Here is a 21,074-nt window from a genome sequence, read left to right as displayed (position 1 = left end):
TAAAAAGCTGGCTTTTTGCTGAAAATGAAACAACCTTCCATTCTACCTGCTACTAGATGGCTTGTCAGCTAAGTTCCCCATTTATTCTAAATGTTCTAACAAAATTTTTATAGTGTAATAAGATGCAAAAAAATAAATCACAATTACAGATGCAAGAGAATTTTATCTTGTTGGTGTAAAGAGCAAAATATTTCTAAATTAGCCTGTGGGAAATAGATATGACGAAGCTGAAGATCTCAGTTCTTTTCACCACATTTATGATCCACTTCTGTAATTTCATAAAAGTAAATATGTATAACAGGAGGTCATACTTCTTACTGAGACTGTATTTTTGTTGGGAAAACGTGGTATAAGGTAGGGATGCAATCAATTAACTTTTATGCTAGTTTTAAAAGAAATTGTGCTTATGTACCTTCAACAATTTTGAAAAATGTCAATTATTTTTCTTGAATAGTTTTGTTCCCTGCAAATGTGGTTCATAGTAATCAAGCTTTAAATGTAGGCAGTGATAGAGTATACAAAACAGGCTTGGCCTTTTTGGTTACATAGCAAAATTTCTGGCAAAGCAGAAGTGGGTGGAGCCTACGACACATGGTCAAGGACCACTTTGTGATTTTTTGTAAACCAAAATGCATTGTAGATCGTAATTTTGTCTCTTAGTTAATTGAGCTATTTGAAATGTTAGCCACCTCATTTTCTGGTAATTTGCCCATGGCTTACAGAAAGAAGAAGAATGAAAAACAGAACAATTACTAAAGGGTTCCTTGGTGCACTGGGAGAAGGTGAATGGCCATAAATTGTACCCTTTGTTTCTTTAGTGCTGTTGGCATGGAACCCTAAAACCTGTAGTCAACATAGAGATTTAAGGTGCTAGAATCAGATTATATTTTCGATCCAGAAATCTGATGGAAAATATGTTAAATATCCAAACCAGAACAACCTTTCAGAGCTGAGGTTAAATTATTGGTCATCCTTGGATCAAAAGCTTTATGTTCACCAGTCTTATTTGAGGAAATAAAATTCAGCACAATCTATGACTTTCTTGAAAAAATATTTTTATCTGACAAAATATGACAAACAGACCTTGAAGGACAGAAGGAAAAATACTTTTCAAGCCTAGATGTGCGAGTACAAGAGCGGATAAAAGCCTTGGGTATGCATGAAATAGAGGCAAGTCCTTATGGGTAAAATCATGACACTGGCTTCACAAGCACAATAACAATTTATTAACTCAGAGAATTGCAAAATGACACTTTTTCCCTTGTACTTAGGGACAGAATACAATAAAATTGTATATCTTTGTTGAAAACAATTGCACGTTCTTATACTATGTTCTCACTTCATCCTTATACTTTCAAAAGCTAAAATGTGTCCCTTCAGCCTCTATCTTTTTGTCTTGCTGCTCTGTAATGTTCTCTTCTCAGTATGTCCCTGACTCCCTCAAGGCATGTAAACGCTGTTACTCAGCACACATCTGACATGTCCCAGAGGAAAGGATGATGCAAGGACACTCCTCATGCTACTTCAGCATTTCAGTTCCTACAGAGATCTCAGTAACATCCATCGCTGCTGTTACCCTATCGGCGAAAACCCCTACTGCTATTCAGAGCAATTGCTGGAAGCAGGTGCATTATGATTCCCAGTTTGTTGTGTTATTATGGTTGGCGGCACATTCCGTACTTTGGTTTTTATTTGCTAAATCTCCCTGAGCCATCTGCAAGACGATCCAAAGTATGAATAAATCCTAAAATGTCTCTGTTAAAGTCAATAAAAATATCCATCATAAGCACAGAACAAGATATGTTATGTAGGAAAGCAAATATGAAAAAGATTTTATCTGATCCACGTTGCAAATAATGTCTTTTTTTTTTTTTTTTACTTTAATAATCCATAAGAAAAAAAAACTGTGCACTGTAGAGCAGGAAAGTGAAAATTCCCAAACTGTAGTAGACAAGTTTGATGAACATTTGTTAATGTTATCTGGGGTAGATATAATAAATGATGGATATCAGTCCTCTTTAGCATTCAAACATTGATCTACATTAATAAGATGCATTACCTTCTAAATACGTTTTCACAGACGTAGAGGAGGCACCCCTGAAGTCCTTCATTAACTCTATTGTGCAGTTTGTTGGAGCAGCAGCTTATCTGCAGCTGAGAGGAAGTGGTTAGATAAGCAATCCAGGAAGGCCAGCTAGGTTGACCCCTCGACACAGTGCAGGTGGGAGACAGAAGGACTCTGGGTAAAATAACATCCATGATGAACAGTGTCTCCGACTCCGTGCATGAAGCTGCTGCTGAACGGGAGAACTCCCTCAGTGGAAGATAAAATCATCCTAAATGCACAGAAGAGAATTACAGGAGATCCTTCCTTCAAGCAGCAGTCAGATTCTACATCCATTACTGGCAGTTGGACAATCATTCAGTCTGTTTCACTCATTTTTAAATAACATTTTTACTGTTATTGCACATCTATGTTTCTGTACTGCACTCATATACTGTATTGTAAACAGTCTGTCTTTTTAATGTTTAATTCATATGCACATTGTATACATATAAGACAAAAACATTCCACTCAGTTTCACATCTCTTGGATCATGAGAAGGATATTTCTATTTCTGATAATGCTTTCATTTATATTATTTGTTTATTATTATTATTACTTTTGATCTTTTGTGTGAAGGTCAAAAAATTAAACCTGAAATTCTCCCGTGGGACAATAAAAGTCTTATTTGTTATCTATCGCCATCTGGTGGTCAAGTTGGGAAAATTAAACAATTGAGCAGTGAACAGTCCAAACACCTTGCAGCAAAAGGTGCTGGGGTAAAAGGTAGATCAATAACCAATTTACTATCTATCCATGAATTTACAGTGAACAGGGCATCCTGACGTTTCCAGTGATGCCCTATTTGAAGGGCTTCAGACTTCATCTTTCATATGTTATGCTATGAGATAGGAAAGCAGTTATTTATACATTTTAGATCTTTTTAAGTTTTCAAGACTTTTTAATAACACTGCAGTTCAATAATTGTAACATTTTCTGAATATGTTACAGAAAATGTAACATATTCACCACAAATGATGAATAAATGATGATTTATTCATCATTTTTGAAGACTACCACTTCCTGTTTCTAACCAATTTGCTTTTGGTAAGGAGGCAAGAGGCCTGAATGAAGCAAAAAGTACTTTACTCTTGTCAAGTAAAAGTGAACACTAAGTAGATACGTCTTCATTCGAGTTTCTTTTTTTAATTCCCTCATCTACGTAGTGATGCACTTGTTCAGGTCTGATATATATTCATAGCCATCACCATACGGGTTCTTGAAAAATCATTGCGGTACAGACCTCTGAAGGGAATCCATATCCACATGAAGATAAATGACAGACACCAAAATGCAAATGAAGGTCTTCATCAAACTTTTGTTTTTAGAATTTTATTCTTCAAATTATTTTGTAAAATCTCATTTACAGTTCTTTTTCCATATATATATATTCATTCATATTCACCAATTAACAGTTTTGGCTATTTTCCCTTTCTACCCCATTTATGCCCACACACCGATCCTAAGTTAAATACCCTTTCACGTACACATTGTGCGATGATCCTTAGTGCCAAGGTAGGTCGGTGGGTGTTTGGGGATGGATCTGAACAGAGCATGCCAGGAGAAAGGCTACAGAAACAGGGGATGGGAATGAGGCAGCCTAACTACAACACCTGTATGAAAACCAGTAAGATAACTACACAAAAGGTAAAGGGAGTATCTTCTTCCACAATGTCTTACGTAATTCTGGTGCAAGTCAGACCAATCATGTTAAAGAGATTGATGTATAACATCATAATTTCTTCCCAGAAATCAGTAATTTGTGTTGATAAATGTAAACTCCACAAAGTCAGTTTTTCAAACTTCTGAAATAGAGCCAACTAATCTAAAGGCAGCCCTCAAGACTGTTTAGCCCTTTGTAGTGACCAACACAAGTCATCAGTCTATTGTTTACAGTCAGAGCCACATCAAATGGAGTGTAAGTGGCCATCTATGTTGATTTTCTTCACAGGCTTCTTAAAAAGCCCACAATCTACAGACAAAACTCAACGTTAACAAAAAATAAAAAGTAAAAATCACAGGTTTATATGTTACATTAGCTTCACATCCAGACAAGCCATACAATGTATTTGTTTCCACTCCAGCGAGAGTTGTTCTTCATTTGGCAAAACGATCACTCTTGACACATGGCTCAATACTTCTGAAAGTCCTCGGTGATGCTGGTTATGAATTGCAAACAGAGCTACTGAAATACGACTACGCCGAGACATTTAAAAAGGCTTGATTGGATGGAAAAAAAATTGCACATCTCCCCAAAGGTCACAAGACTTCTTGATACACTAGTTTAGATGATGTTGACATCTCTTAAAGAGCCTTCCATCTACTTCAAACTGATATCAAAACATCCCTTTTGATCCGTTTTAATATGTTTAAGACAACGCCTGACTTTATCTTTTAAGGAAAGGAACAAAAAGGTTCAAAATTAGACATTGCTTCCTGAATCCAATGTCAGACAAGGTCATTACAACACGTTATCCCATGTACAGGTGTATAATATTCTGCGTTTAAAAAAAAATAAATAAAAAATCAAGATGCACTTTAAAAAATATCTATAACCTTCTGTACTTTTAATCCATTTTTTCTGAAATCCAGAAATGAACTTTACATTTGGAGCCTGGAGATTAAATAGCAATGCTGAAATAATAGATCGATTAAACATAGTATCTGACATTAAAAAATAAATCAAAATATTCTATGATAAGAGAGCTATACAGTCTTAAGGCATTCAGAGGTTAATCATGACAGCACATAAAGGCTGAAGCAGCCCAAGCAGTCTGTCAAAAATAAATCAGATTAACTTTAATTTTTTATGAGAAGTGACTGGAAATTAGCCCTTGGTAACTATAGACTTTTTACATGGAGAACGAGAGTAAACACCACACGCACCCATTCAAGCATGGGCTAATGTTTAAACCGAAGCAGCATGTCTCCAACACCCAGCTATGAAACAGATATAGGAGAGGGGCTCCGAGTGTTTTACAGCAAGCTGAAAGACAAGTCAAATCAATGTAAACTTGCAATGAATGCGCTCAAACGTTAAATTTCAGTTAGAGATGCACCAATAAGGTTTTACGAGGCCAATTCTGTTTACGTCTTTTGACATTTTATCTATAAATTACGACAGCTTCCAATTTTTTTTTCTGCACAGCAACAAAAATAAAATGTGCAGTAGCTTCTTTGACAGCAGCTGTAGGTTTGACAATAATGGAAATAAAACATTAACTCTCGATCTTTAATTTTTATTGAGTGCATCAAGCTACATGCTGATTGCTGATGCATTTCTACACTGAATTAACCAACTGATCATCCTACACAGCAAATCGAGGGAAAAGTATCCAGATCTAAACTCTGACCTCATTGATTGGTGCATCCCCAAAAAGTAGTGTAGTAAAAGTCTGTTTTACAACGCTATTAAAGCTAAATACTTCTACAATAGAAAGCAATAAAGTCAAAATTAATTATGAGACTCTGAGCCGGTGTCACTGCTGAGCTGAACTGCAAAATAAGTGGTTTCTGTCTTTTACCAATCCAACTGAGAGAAAAACATAAATGGAACCCAGTTAAGTAAGGAAAAGTAGAAGTTTCAAATTAAAATTGGTTTTGCTACTTATTAAATGGAGTCAAGTATTTGTAACAAGAATATTCTACACAATTCCTCCTTCAATAAATAAACATCTACACCTGATTCCATTTATAATACATTTGGATGGTTTTCTGAGGTTACCGCACCACTTTTTAAACACAGACAACTTGTTAATTAAATGCTTTGTTTTGTTTATTTTTTCCTCTAAATATTGAGGCTAGTTTTAATCCACAATGTTAAACTGGGCGTAAGCTGATGTGAATTGAGGTAGACAGAAACCATTGAGGAGCATAAATCTTCATACTGCTGAAAACCAACCAACAGTTTTACATTTGTTAGTCACTAGACTTGTTTACAAGCATTAGATTTCCTGCGACCCCACTTGAAGCTGAACGAGAGTCACTAATTTGTGGAGGAGGCATCATGAATCATGTGGGGTTTGTGGGAAGTAATGAGAGGGACCCGGCCTGAAACTGACACCAACGGTCCGACAGAAATCATCTTCAACATCTCGAGTTCACAGTAGTGTTTAAAACTGAGCCAAAGAAAGAAAATTACAAATATTTCAGGGTAAATTTACAAGGCATAATATTTTAAATAGAACATATGTCTCTACAGGATATCTTCTACCCCATATTAACATATGTAAGATGTACATCCAGAAAATGCCAGACCTCATGCCCATTTAACAGTCTCACATTGTCCGAGAGAACAGAGAGTTACTGACTTCCAGTGTGTTTACTTTTTTTTTCCCCCCCCCAACATTTTTCAAGTTTTCTAAAACATTACCTTTAAATATTAGGCAAGCTCAGGTCTTTTCTACACATACATACACACACTCATACATAAATATATACTGTATCTACTTATGTATATATATACATATATATATATATATATATATATATATATATATATATATATATATATTTATTAATATATTAGAAGAATTTTTAGCTGAGAAGTTAGGCAAAGTGTATAATGTTCATCGGGGCAGATTTGATTAAAATGAGATGAAGTTTAACTAATTTGTCCAGTTTTCCCCATGTGGAGAGTAAAAACAGTGGGAACAGTGGGAAGAGCAACGTCAACACAGGATGACTGAAAAGCACATCATCTGGTAAAACCAATAAATAGAGAAAAGGCTTACAGCTTTACAAGGCAGAGAGTAGGCATGGGCCAGTTATAGGTACTGAGGTATAAGACGGTGTTACAAAATGGAAATTTTAAATCTAAGAAGAAAAAAAAACATTTGCCTCATTCTGTTCCTTCATATTAAATTCAAATTTCAGTTCAAAATACTTTATTAATCCCAATGGTAAATTCAAAGTTGCATTTTACAATAAAGTTCCAATAATGAGATGCCACAGTACATGGGGTGGTGCAGTGCACCCCTTTCATTTTCACCGTAAAGTAGCGCCATTTTAACTGTGACATTCCCATTAAGCAGCTGGCTCCACGTGCAGATAGCCTGACTAATTGTGTTACTCTAAAGAGCAGAACTGTAAAAATATTGTATTCTGCACAGTCAACACTTAAAAACTACTCAAACATTTAACAACTGTAAAAATAAATGTAAAGATATATCTATAATGATCAATGTCTCATTATTTTAGCCACTTTGGGGAGAACTAGAGCTCCTGTTTTAATTGATTATATCATGTTTAACATTTTATTGTTTTTATTTTCTGTGTGTGCTCTATCATGGTGTGTGTGTATACCAAGACGGAGTTGTTTTTTACCCAAGATCATCACAGCGCAAGAATCTCACACTGCCCCATGCCTAGCGGAGAGCTGGGTTAATGACATAACTCTGTGGTATGTGCATTCCATGGGTCTACTGTCAGCGAGTGAGAATGTACATGTTGGAGAAGAAACCACCAGATAAAATCAGAAACCAGAGAATGAACTATGTAAGCCAAGCTTAAAGCAATAGTGCAAAACTACATTAAATGTTAAGGGATTGTACTGAAGGGGATTATTCCGCCTGCCTGCCTGCTTCACCGATACACTAGGTGTGATATGGTGCCAGATTTAAAGTTGAGCTGATGGTTGGGCACAAAGTTGTGCTGAGGATTCTTTCGTGTGCACACATCTTTTGCATACAAGCCCATGCAAGAGTCACACGACACCTTAGAGCAATTTACGCAGGTGTGTGATGCGCCTGGCTTGTTGCAAAACCCGCATCGTGATCCCCCGATACTTAAGCGCTCCGTGCTCCCTGCCTTTGGTGTTGTCATAGCAACCGACTTGCTTGGAAACAGTTTGGTGGGCATAAGGGGTTTTTCCAACATCTGGGGGTGAGGATGGGGATGAGAATGAGAATGGGTCAGGGTTAGAGGGTGTGGATGGAGATGGGGGTGAGACTGGGCGTTAGAGTAGACAGATAGCTTTTCCTTCACAGGAATGTATCCGTCAAGGGGGCGTGGGGATTTTGAGTGGTAGTCCTGGAGGCCACAACAGGGGGATGGATCTATATCGTGGCAGGCAGAGCAAAGAATCATGTCACACCTCTGACAGGATGCCATTGTGGAGCATGCCAGACCACAACCCTGACATTTCACACTACCATGAGCTTTGAGAAGCCAGCCATCTCTGGAATCACGCGGCTCTCTGGATGGCGGTCGAGACGGAGTTTGCCTTCCTCCCGTCCCGACACCACCTCTCTCTGTGTACAAGTCAATGTCATCTAAGGAGGACATATGGTAGGACGTGTAGGGGTCAACTGGAGGAGGCGACTGCATGGGGAAAAAGTCTGCAACAGGGCTGTAGGAAGGTGGAGCTGCGATAGAGAAAAATGATGCAGAGGTGCTGGGCCTGATGATCTCATCCTTCATGTCTTCCTCTGTGTCCACAAACAGAGGCTCCTTCCTTAGACTCAGAGATGCCTTCAAGATAGGCTTGTTGACTGCTGGGTGCCAGTGACCTGCCCCATCTGTAACATCCACAGACTTGGACGGTCGGCTTCCTCGTCTCAGGTGGTGGGCATGAGGCCTTTCTATATCCAACGGTCGAACAGACAACCGAGCGATATCTGCCCCGAGGCTGTCTCGTCTGCGCAGCGCCTCAGCGCAACCAGCTGCATCATCTCTGCAACCCCGGCGGAGCTCCAGAGCTTCCAGCTCCGAGGCGGAACCGCGGGCGAGAGCCACCACCTCTCCTAGAAGACGACACTCTGCCTGGGCCAGGAACAGCTCAAAGGCTAACTGGCGGAGATGACTGCTGTCCCCTGGGTGGTCCAATAAACGGAACTGCGAATCATGGTCACAGGTATATCCAATGGTACGCATTAGCGTTCGGAGTTCGGCGTCAGAAATGGCAGACTGCAGGTGGTACACATAAGGGCCTGTGAAAGTCTAAAAGAGAGAGACATCTGTCAAACACTAGCAGATGTTGGACAGCGTTTAAATATAAAATAATGATCAGTTCATGGTGTGATTTTTATCCTTAATGCAATTGATCTAAAAATAAGCATGACCGCAGCTCAATTTAAAGGTTCATAAATCAATACCACTTAAGCACATTTTTAGATATAATTTGTAATAAGGAAAGTATTGAATTGCAATACATGAGCTGAATTTGCATTGTTAGATATAAACAAACATACAAGGATAGAAAGAACTTCAAACTGTTTCCTAATTCCAGGTTCTTACAATTCTTAGGCTACTGATTGCAACCAGAGTTTGTTCTAAAAACAAATGTAATATTTTATTTGTATCTCTTTTCAACATTCAGAACGCAAAATCATAATCATTTTAATTACCGAAAAGTTACAGATGTATGTGAAACATTAGTTTGATCAGTTTTCTGGAAACTAATAGGTGAAGACAACTACAGTGCCCTTTCAAGAGGAAAACACAATCTAAATACAGACAAAATCCAAATTTTACAACAATAGAAATAAACATAAATGTTTATAGTTAATTTTCCTCCCTAAATGCAGGTCTGGGAACTTGCGGGAAGTCTCCAAAACCCCGCTTAGAGTGAAGCTTCTGGATTCAGCCTAGCAGTCCTTAAAGGCTAAAATATAAAAAAAAAAAAAAAAAATGCTAATTATTCTGATTTTATTTTATATTCACAATCTCAGGAATATCTGCAATAACTAAATTAACAATCAAGACTTAAACAAGAAAATATGTTACAATCAATGCATTTAGGTGATCAGAAATCACCATAAAATATTATGAGGAAAAAAAAAGCTCTGAAACATGAAACCTTTTGGCACTGAAACTTTGAGGTAAGAATCTACCAAAGATGTAACCCGCTGATGACTGACTGGTATTTATTAATAAGTAGCTCACACAAGTGTTATTCCAATACTAAGTCTTATTATGACACCTGTGATATATAATAAAACTATGACAATAAATTACACTCACCTTTATACATCGAAACTCTTTCTTCCAAGGGAAGAGCAGGAGGTTGGTGCAGATGGTTTCCAGAGTGTGAAAGGCCCTCTCCAGGCTCTTAAGGTTGCCTCCTCTCTGGCATCGGAGCGAGTTCTCCACCATCTCGTAGAAACGGACCATGCGAAATCGCTGTCCAGGATCTGGCTGATAGGCTCCGAGAAGAGCAGTCGCTGTGGAGAGTAGTGCCTCGCTGTCCTTGTGTCTGCTTTTGTCTCCCTCCAACGTACTTCCAGTTCCTGTATATCCCCCCTCCGGACGCCTTTCCAGTGCCGTCACATACCTCCGGAACAGGTCCTCTCTCAACTTGGCATCCATTATTTGCAACAGACAATCATTCAGATACCAGAGAGACCCTCAGCTCTTCAGGCACACCTTGATTGGGGATACCACATTCAAGCACCATTTTAGGTGAGCATAATTTACAGTGCACATTGGCACACACTAAATTCCAATGTTCTGGAGAGAGAGAGGAGCAGATAGACTCAATAGCCCATCCTCTAACCACAAAAACTGTGCTTTGGGAGCTTTCAGTTGGCGGAGCAAGGCAGCAGCCTATATGGTCGTCTTGGTCTGGGCATCTCTTCTTAATCTCAAAGAATAACTTGTATCAAGATAAGACTTGCATCTGTGTCACACAGGGAGCAAGGAGGAGATTTGCTCTCTGGTAATTCAAAGTTAGATTTATGGAGTCCCTTTGCTTTAGTATTTGTAGAGTTTCAGGTCACTCATTTGGACAAGTCATTCTTAACTGAACGGTTCTTCTCAGCAATTTCCAAACTGAAAAAAAAAAAACAACAAAAAAACCCCCACAAAGGACGATTACAAAAAAGGTAGTTTTATCACACACATCAAAATAAGACATGCTATTCAAGTCTATTCGAGACTATATACTATACACAGTCTTGATCTGATTATTGGTTTCAAGGTACAGTTTAAAATCTTTTCAAGGAGAAGACAAAAAAGTACCACAATATTCTCTTGTATGGAACATAAGTAAGGCAGTACAGATTTGTGGCAGTGTCAGTGCTTTGAGTGGGATGCTGAAGATGCACTGCGTGGGTTCCTGAATGTTGGTTAAAACACAGATACAACTAGACTGATTCAATTACAGTCATGCTTGGAACAACTACACAGATTTGGATAGTTTAAGTATAGATAAGCACATTTAAAGGTAGAGAGTAACACACTTATCTTTTTAAATTTGTGCAAGTGAAAATGTGGGCTATGGCAGAGAGCAGTTACCTTTATGAAGCTATTCACTTACAACCACTAAAGTTATTAATGAAGGAATTCTAATGTGTTGTTTATCTTTTCGCGATCGTGCAACTGTTAACTACAAGGAAGGACGTACTTGTCCTTCCTTCTTTCGCAAGCTGGCTATTCCAGTTTCATTACAGATACAGTGAGCATCAGGTAGCCAGCTAGCACGCAGTGTTAACATCCCTTTTCAGTGTCTATATCAACTGCGACAGCATCAGTAGCCGTATACAAAGACCAGGAGAAAACACAACAACAGCTTTTACATGGCTTCTCAATCTCAACCTCGAAAACAACAATCGAGGAAGACCCCAAACTAAAGGAAGCAGTGAACGCCCATTTCATCACAGCTGCCTAGCTAACGTTTGCTCCTAGCTACCAGGGCGTTCCATCGTAACCAGGATCTCTTTATCGGGTTTAGAGTCATTTATCAACACAGGAAGATTATAAAACAAAACCTACGTGATTTACAGTAAATATGCTTATCTTAGGGAAACCCGCCGCCTTTTGAACAGAAACCTCGCCACCCGTGTATCTTACCTTAAGCAAATGTTAGCCTGGCTAGTTACGCCTCCTCAGCTGATGAAAATTCCCTTCATCGCAATGCGCATGCGCTCTGAGCGTCAGCATCGTGTGACCCACGTGCTGAGGACGAGAGGGCACTGTGAGACACAAAGATAAAACCAGTTTCTAACTATATTATTGATGTTTTTTTTTGTTGTTTGTTTGTTTTTTGCTTGTTCAGAGCAAAAAGAGCATTAGGAGATATAGAAAAGTTCTATTTCGTTTTTTTTTATTTCAGACTTTTTATTTTTCCATTTGAATGACTATTTGTACAGTCCCAGCCAGCATGCATGAGTGGGCCCCACTTGGGTTTGTGGTGGGGTACATGGGTAATGAGTGGGCATGGGTTTTATCTGGGAAAACTGCATGAGACACATGTGGTTAACCTAACATGGGACCCATATGGGCTGGCCCATTTGGGCTAAATGTATGGGCCCTATTTAGCAGTGATGTGGGCTAACTGGGAATGGGACAGATGTGGGCTACGCTGTGTGGGGCCCATATGGTTTCTGTATTATGGGCCCCACATAGGAAGCCCATGTGGGCTGACCAGATTGAACCCACATGACATAAGCATGGGCTGACCGTACATGGGTTGGACCTGGGCATGGATATGTAGGCCCTAGTCCTATTTTATGTGGGCTAACTGGGAATGGGACAGAAATGGGCTGCACTCTGTGGGGCCCATATAGTTTCAGTATCATGGGCCCCACATAGGAAGCCCATGTGGGCTGACCACATTGAACCCACATGACATAAACATGGGCTGACCGTACATGGGTTGGACCTGGGCATGGATATGTAGGCCCTAGTCCTTTTTTATGTGGGCTAACTGGGAATGGGACAGAAATGGGCTACACTCTGTGGGGCCCATATAGTTTCAGTATCATGGGCCCCACATAGGAAGCCCATGTGGGCTGACCACATTGAACCCACATGACATAAGCATGGGCTGACCGTACATGGGTTGGACCTGGGCATGGATATGTAGGCCCCAGTCCTATTTTATGTGGGCTAACTGGGAATGGGACAGAAATGGGCTACACTGTGTGGGGCCCATATAGTTTCAGTATCATGGGCCCCACATAGGAAGCCCATTGAACCCACATGACATAAGCATGGGCTGACCGTACATGGGTTGGACCTGGGCATGGATATGTAGGCCCCAGTCCTATTTTATGTGGGCTAACTGGGAATGGGACAGAAATGGGCTACACTCTGTGGGGCCCATATAGTTTCAGTATCATGGGCCCCACATAGGAAGCCCATGTGGGCTGACCACATTGAACCCACATGACATAAGCATGGGCTGACCGTACATGGGTTGGACCTGGGCATGGATATGTAGGCCCTAGTCCTATTTTATGTGGGCTAACTGGGAATGGGACAGAAATGGGCTACACTCTGTGGGGCCCATATAGTTTCAGTATCATGGGCCCCACATAGGAAGCCCATGTGGGCTGACCACATTGAACCCACATGACATAAGCATGGGCTGACCGTACATGGGTTGGACCTGGGCATGGATATGTAGGCCCCAGTCCTATTTTATGTGGGCTAACTGGGAATGGGACAGAAATGGGCACTCTGTGGGGCCCATATAGTTTCAGTATCATGGGCCCCACATAGGAAGCCCATGTGGGCTGACCACATTGAACCCACATGACATAAGCATGGGCTGACCGTACATGGGTTGGACCTGGGCATGGATATGTAGGCCCTAGTCCTATTTTATGTGGGCTAACTGGGAATGGGACAGAAATGGGCTGCACTCTGTGGGGCCCATATAGTTTCAGTATCATGGGCCCCACATAGGAAGCCCATGTGGGCTGACCACATTGAACCCACATGACATAAACATGGGCTGGTCGTACATGGGTTGGACCTGGGCATGGATATGTAGGCCCTAGTCCTTTTTTATGTGGGCTAACTGGGAATGGGACAGAAATGGGCTACACTGTGTGGGGCCCATATAGTTTCAGTATCATGGGCCCCACATAGGAAGCCCATGTGGGCTGACCACATTGAACCCACATCACATAAGCATGGGCTGACCGTACATGGGTTGGACCTGGGCATGGATATGTAGGCCCTAGTCCTTTTTTATGTGGGCTAACTGGGAATGGGACAGAAATGGGCTACACTGTGTGGGGCCCATATAGTTTCAGTATCATGGGCCCCACATAGGAAGCCCATGTGGGCTGACCACATTGAACCCACATCACATAAGCATGGGCTGACCGTACATGGGTTGGACCTGGGCATGGACATGTAGGCCCTAGTCCTTTTTTATGTGGGCTAACTGGGAATGGGACAGAAATGGGCTACACTGTGTGGGGCCCATATAGTTTCAGTATTATGGGCCCCACATAGGAAGCCCATGTGGGCTTTCCACATCGAACCCACATGACATAAACATGGCCGTACATGAGTTGGACTTCAACAAGGAAATGTAGACCCTATAGATTTTTATGTCAGTTAATGGTACAAAACTTTGGAACATCTTAATAGAGAATGTGGTTAACCTGTAACTTTCAAACTTTTCACTATATGTCAAAAGCAAAAGCTGCAAGAGCAAGAAACTAAAAATTTGGAAAAAAAATTACCCAAAGTATCAGATTGATGGTCTTGCCAAGGCAATTTGTACTCAGTTGGCCTCTAATGTAGTTGATATGAAGTGTAGAAGCAATTGCATAAGCTTTTCTGTCTACAGAAGGAAAAGCTTTCCTTGGATGGTTACCTTGTCTTGGAAGTCACCAAGGTGTATTGTATTTGTACCTAAAACATGCTCACTATGTGATCTCTGTGTCTGGCTCATTTACTAACACCGACATGACACTACGCTTCCAAAAAGACCAGGATATTGCCATTAAAAAATAATGCTTCAATGCTTTATTTTTTAAAACAGTTCAGTATTGTTCTTACTACACTTTGAACACCTAACGGTTTTTCTTTTTATTATTTACACTAGAACAGTCCAGTCCAGTCTGGATGTGATTTTTGAGACATAATCTGTTTTAAATATGCACCATGTATATGTAATCTTCTGCTCACTCAAAATTAGGTTCAGATCTGGACTTTTCACCTTGCTTTTTTTAATGCAAAGGGTTTATTGCAGCTTTTTCACAACAGGATTTAATTCTTATTTGGAGAAATTGTTCAGATCAGACCATTGTGAAAAATATTACAAAATGTTTAGAAAATAAATTTAAGCAAAACTCATTATCAAGTGAGAAAGACTAAAATTTTGAGCATCTGTTTCATATATCTGCAAACATTTTCCAAGTTGTCAGCATAAATAAAATGAAATAAAAACTTAACATTTCTATTAATGATTAATTTTATATATTTTAATCTGGTTGCAATGATCTTTTTAACCTTTTTATTGCTCTATTGCAGCGACGTCAAACTCCAGTCCTCAAGGGCAGGTGTACTGCAGCGTATAGATGTGCCTCTCCTGCGCCACACCTGAATAAAATAATTAGTTCATTAAGGCTCTGTAGAACTTATCTACACAAGGAGGAGGTCATTAAACCATTTCATTCCAGGGTTCTGTACATGTGGCACATCTATACGCTGCAGGACATGGAGGACTGGAGTTTGACACTTGTGCTCTTGGCACCTTTGCCAATAAAGATTGGTGAATTGAAGTAGGCATTTTACACATCCACTAAAGAAAATAGTTCCAAAGAACATTTGAATAAGGAGGACGACCGTATTTATTTATTTTTGTTTGAGCACGTTTTTGAGTGTTACATCGGTTTTACATTTGTTAAACCGATGTAACACTCAAAATTAATCTTGTGTTTCTTGGAAAACGTAAAATTAACTGCGGATGGATATGCGGTTTCACACTCCAACGTATTCTCCTCATCAGTCCGTTTGCGCGGAATCTGCAGGTTGACTGTCCTACGAAACAATCTGTAAGTACTTCTCTTCTGTCTGTTTTACGTGTATTATATCAAATTTTAGGGAGATTTTAAATCGCCAGTTAAAGAAATGTGCTGGTCGTAACAGATCGGATGACCGGCGCACCCCAAAAGATTATTTATGGTTTTTTGGTTATCCTTTCCTGTGACAGTTTTTTCTGATATTGTTAAAACACAATAAATAATCTACCATCAATAAGATAAGAATATTTTGGTGCAGAGCGATTTCAAACTCCGTATTGTTTTGAGCCATAACATTTTCAAATAATGCGGCGCCATTATTTGCTGAGCTACCATTGGTTCATTTGAGCGCTAACCCGGTAGAATAAATTCGGTTCACTAAAGAATCTAAGTTGCTAGCAGAATTTGTTTCAGTGTCTTGACACAATAAAAACACTTGCATGATTTAAAAAGAGTAACTATTGTGATTTCATTCTATGTACATGGGCTTTTAATAATCTTTCTCACAATCAGTTAAACCAGCATGCATGGGTGGGTCTCATGCATGCTGGCTTGGCTGGGACCCACCTATGCAAGGCTGCTTTTTTATTTTAAATGAAACTGCATTGAACGTTTTGTTGTGGGCTAGATTAGTAGTGATTGGGCATGGATTTTGTGTGGGTGACTGCATGAGCCCCATATGTTTAACCTAAGATGGGAGCCATATTGTTGACCCATTTGGGCTAATTGTATGGGCCTTATTCAGCATTAATGTGGGCTAACTGGGAATGGGATAGATATGGGGCCCCTGCGATGGACTGGCGACCTGTCCAGGGTGAACAGCCCGGAAAGTAGCCGGGGATAGGCACCAGCAACCCTCCTGACCCCATTAGGGACAAAGGGTGTATAGAAAATGGATGGATGGATGGATATGGGGCCCACTTGGTTTCAGTATATTGGGCCTAAAAGCTTTTTTGTAAATAAAATAAAGGCATAGCAGTTAATATTTTTAAATCATGTTTGTTTTATCATGTAAGTGACACTTTAAAGTGTTTTGTTTTCTCATAATTTGTTTCAGTCTGCAGCTGTTGTGTGTTGGTCTATAGACTAGTCTTCAGTGGCCAAGCCTGATTCAATGATTGAAAGATGAAGAATTTCTCTGATATTTTTGCAATATTTTGCTAGCACTTATGTGAAATATACTTATATTTAAGTGTAGCTCTTGTTCTTTTATGTGTACAATATTTTAGGATTTATTAGTAATATTTATTAGTGATTTTTCTAAACTACTCTTAAGATTAATACTACTGTCAGTCCTGTCACAGTACCAAATAAATGAGGATAATTGCATTAGTGAAACTGTTCAGTGTTTACAATATAAGGCTTCAGTGATTAATCTATACAAAGGCTGATTTGCCTTAAATATATATAGGCTTTTTGAAAAGCCCAAATGTTATTTTAACTGGACTAATAAATATTTTTCGCAGACTTCAAGAGCATCAACCTGTGAAGATCGCCTTTGACGATTTGAAAAAGGTAAATTAATACAAAATTAAGCATAAGTGGGAAATAATAACAAACTGATTAATAAAAATAAAATGTATCATGTATTCTGATTTCAAAATGTTGTCTTATTATTGTCATTATACCTAAGGTTGCCATGGTTACAGAAATTGGAGGAGTGTCCAGCTGTGCGAGTCCTCATGCCCCATGAATTGGCGGTCCAGTTCAGCCTTTTTGGACGACATTGGAAACACAAGCTCCGTGACCCGCGTCTCTTTGAAGTTGTGTATGGTAAATATCAATTTTAATGGTCAGAGTAAATTCTTTTTCCACTTTTCTTTCTTAAACATATGTTAATTTATTTTGGTTGTTATATGCTTTTTGTTTGGTATTTTTAGTAATCTTTTAGGTTAAAAACTGAGACTTCAATTTTTGGTTTTATTTTCATAGTTTTCTTTCATTGTGTTGAGAACTTAAAAAGTTTTGTTACATGACAAAATTTGAAGGTAATATTGTTTGTTTTTCAAACAGTATTAACAAAATCTACAAAACCATAATAAAACCTTTCTTATGCCAGTAGTTGATTTATATAGATGGATATATTTAAAATTTACCATAAGAATATAGTTTTTGTACATCATAATAATGACTCAAGAGTGCTTTTGATTATGGCAGATCTCTGCAAGCATTTTTGCCCCATGAAGGGGGAGATGCAAATCTCATAAATTTTACACTGTACTAAAGTAAAATACTAATACAATTTCTACCTTTGCTTGTTATTTTAGGGACACTTAAAAGAAATGGATCCATCTACAGAATCACACAAAGATATGGAAAAGGCACTCTCAAAGTGGTTTACTGGAGCCTGTGACTGGTGGAAATAGGAAAGTTAGAACAACTAGGAGGCTGTCAGTTCAAACTCAGGTGGGCAGATCTTTCAAGATGGACAGTTTCAATAATGTATGAGAGCTTTCTAAGTTTAAGCATGCATGTGACATGAAGGTTATTCTTAAAAATGTTTGACAAAACGGTATTGTGAAAGATCTATATAGCTCTGGGTATGTATATACATATATATCTACAGTACAGACCAAAAGTTTGGACTCACAGTTGTGTCCAAACTTTTGGTCTGCACTGTATGTTATATAGATGGTATTTAGATTTATACATTAATATAGATCTTTACAGATATATGTAGGTGTCTTTATATGTGTGCAGCTATAGATATATGTTCATTAATCTATATTTATAGATCTGTTTATATGTTTGTTATAGTAAACTAGTTTCTGTTTTCAAAATGCCATGTGAATAATTGTTTTTTATTTATTTTTTTAACAGCGCATTTTTGTTGTGGCACCATTTGCTGAGTGTTAATGAAGTTCTAATAATTGCTGTAGTGAGGTAAAAATAACTTCTGACAATATTTCAAATTACAAAATAAAACGCCTTGACCAAAATAAATTTTTCATCTCTTTTTTTTTCTATTGCAAGTTTTATGCTAACACATTTTAGGACCTTTGTTTTGTTGATCAAGATTGCATATCTAAGAATGTAATTCACTTCCAGGTTAGGTGAGAAAGACCCCATTGTTCCTACAAGGATAAGGCATCTGGGTCCCACTGAAAACCCAGTTAAAGCCCATTAAAATATACCTGGGCAAACCCATGTGGGGCCACCATGGAAACCTTGGACAAACCCACTTGTTACCCATATTCTAGCCCAGATCAGACCCAATTGGGACCTAGGTAAATATTCCTCAAGGCACCTTCGTGGGTCATACATGGGTCTCATGTAAGATAACCATCTGGGCCCCACTGAAAACCCAGTCAGAGCCCACTGAAATCTACCTGGGCAAACCCATGTGGGGCCACCGTGGAAACCTTGGACAAACCCACTTGTTACCCATATTCTAGCCCAGATCAGACCCAATTGGGACCTAGGTAAATATTCCTCAAGGCACCTTCGTGGGTCTCATGTAAGATAACCATCTGGGTCCCACTGAAGACCCAGTCAGAGCCCATTAAAATCTACCTGGGCAAACCCATGTGGGGCCACCATGGAAACCGTGGACAAACCCACTTGTTACCCATATTCTAGCCCAGTTCAGACCCAATTGGGACCCACATAAATATACCTGAAAGCACCCAAGTGGGCCACAGGTGGGCCTCATGTAAGATAACCATCTGGGCCCCACTAAAGACCCAGTCAGAGCCCATTAAAATCTACCTGGGCAAACCCATGTGGGGCCACCATGGAAACCGTGGACAAACCCACTTGTTACCCATATTCTAGCCCAGTTCAGACCCAATTGGGACCCACATAAATATACCTGAAAGCACCCAAGTGGGCCACAGGTGGGCCTCATGTAAGATAACCATCTGGGCCCCACTAAAGACCCAGTCAGAGCCCATTAAAATCTACCTGGGTAAACCCATGTGGGGCCACCATGGAAACCGTGGACAAACCCATTTGTTACCCATATTCTAGCCCAGTTCAGACCCACTTGGGACCCAGATAAATATACCTGAACGCACCCTAGTGGGCCACAGATGGGCCTCATGTAAGTTAACCATCTGGGTCCCACTGAAGACCCAGTCGGAGCCCATTAAAATCTACCTGGGCAAACCCATGTGGGGCCACCATGGAACCCGTGGACAAACCCTTTTGGGACCCATATTGACAGCCCTCTTTTAACCCATATGGGGCCCACCTAGGTATGCTGGCTGGGGTCCTGATTATTTCAACAATAATAATATAACAGCTTTAACAAAAAAATGTATACATAGAAAAATATACAGTGTTCTTTATTTTATTTACTTTTTTATCTAAAGTTTGATGATAATAGCAGCAAGATAGTCAAGACGAATGTTATGTGAGATGAGAAAAGGCAGGTTTTCAGACTGACTCAGATCAAAACAATATATATGGAGAGAAGATCAGCACTGGTTGCCATCAGGGGATTATTTGTGTTGCCCCAGAATATCTGTAATCTTCCCGGTAGTGCTAAATTAATTCTTCAAGATAAATGATTGAATTTCTGGAATTTGTCAGGCTTGAGAGCTACAACAAGTTAGTGCATTTCATAAACAGCCCTGACAGTCACCGACTTTAACCAATGTCAGAAAAGACTTACCAAATACAAATAAGACAATTTTTTGTGTACACTCTTGTACATCTTCTGGATATATTTCTTTTGCTGAGATTCATGTTGACATGTCAAAACTGTAAGGATAAATTTATAGCACAAGAAATTCCCTTGTAGTTATTAAAATAGCATACGCCGATTCAAAGAAGTGTACAACTCGGTAGGATAATTTAAAAAATTTACAAAATATGAATGTGCAAGTCATGAAAAAAGCAACACTGGACTATTTAAAGTGCATGGGGTAGGTAACACTTAATTCTATATAATTTAATTCTATAATTAAATTATAAAATTAAATTATTAATTCTATAATTTGGATTCTTTATTCTCTGTAACACACACACACACACACACGCACCCACACACACACACACACACACACACACACACATATATATATATATATATATATATATATATATATATACATACATTTTTTAATATAAAATGTATATCAACAATACTCATCCGCAGATAAGTGAGAGGAGGGTTACCTGCTTAATTACGGGCTGTAAATAAACATATCACAACTTTCAGTTGTGACATGTTTACAGGAGCACAATATCTGCCGTAATGTTGTCGTGATTGTAATTCCCGAAGCTCCGCCCCTCGCGCTTTAAAAAGAACCCAAACCCTGTGA

General features: G+C 39.2%; 1 protein-coding gene and 1 long non-coding RNA gene across 3 annotated transcripts; one reads left to right on the top strand and one right to left on the bottom strand.

The window, feature by feature from the left end:
- Positions 1–4,182: 4,182 nt before the first annotated feature.
- On the bottom strand, positions 4,183–12,020 carry spata2 (spermatogenesis associated 2). Of its 2 annotated transcripts, none has more exons than XM_044114574.1 (3): positions 11,894–12,020; positions 10,067–10,873; positions 4,183–9,043 (listed from the first exon to the last, which is right to left on the bottom strand). In XM_044114574.1, exons 2-3 carry the CDS (start codon positions 10,409–10,411, stop codon positions 7,688–7,690), a joined length of 1,701 nt encoding a protein of 566 aa, XP_043970509.1. In that variant the 5' UTR covers positions 10,412–10,873; positions 11,894–12,020; the 3' UTR covers positions 4,183–7,687. The 2 variants fall into 2 exon arrangements, with proteins under 2 accessions (XP_043970509.1, XP_043970517.1); XM_044114582.1 differs by lacking the exon at positions 11,894–12,020 and adding an exon at positions 11,816–11,876.
- Positions 12,021–14,364: 2,344 nt separating this feature from the next.
- On the top strand, positions 14,365–18,186 carry LOC122829756. Its single transcript, XR_006370421.1, has 4 exons — positions 14,365–15,840; positions 17,274–17,322; positions 17,441–17,580; positions 18,075–18,186. It is a non-coding gene; the product is annotated as an uncharacterized LOC122829756 (long non-coding RNA).
- Positions 18,187–21,074: the final 2,888 nt, after the last annotated feature.

The sequence above is a fragment of the Gambusia affinis genome, linkage group LG01 (assembly GCF_019740435.1).
Source record: "Gambusia affinis linkage group LG01, SWU_Gaff_1.0, whole genome shotgun sequence".
Taxonomy (NCBI): Eukaryota; Metazoa; Chordata; class Actinopteri; order Cyprinodontiformes; family Poeciliidae; genus Gambusia; species Gambusia affinis.
This window is presented reverse-complemented; position numbering and strand designations above follow the sequence as displayed.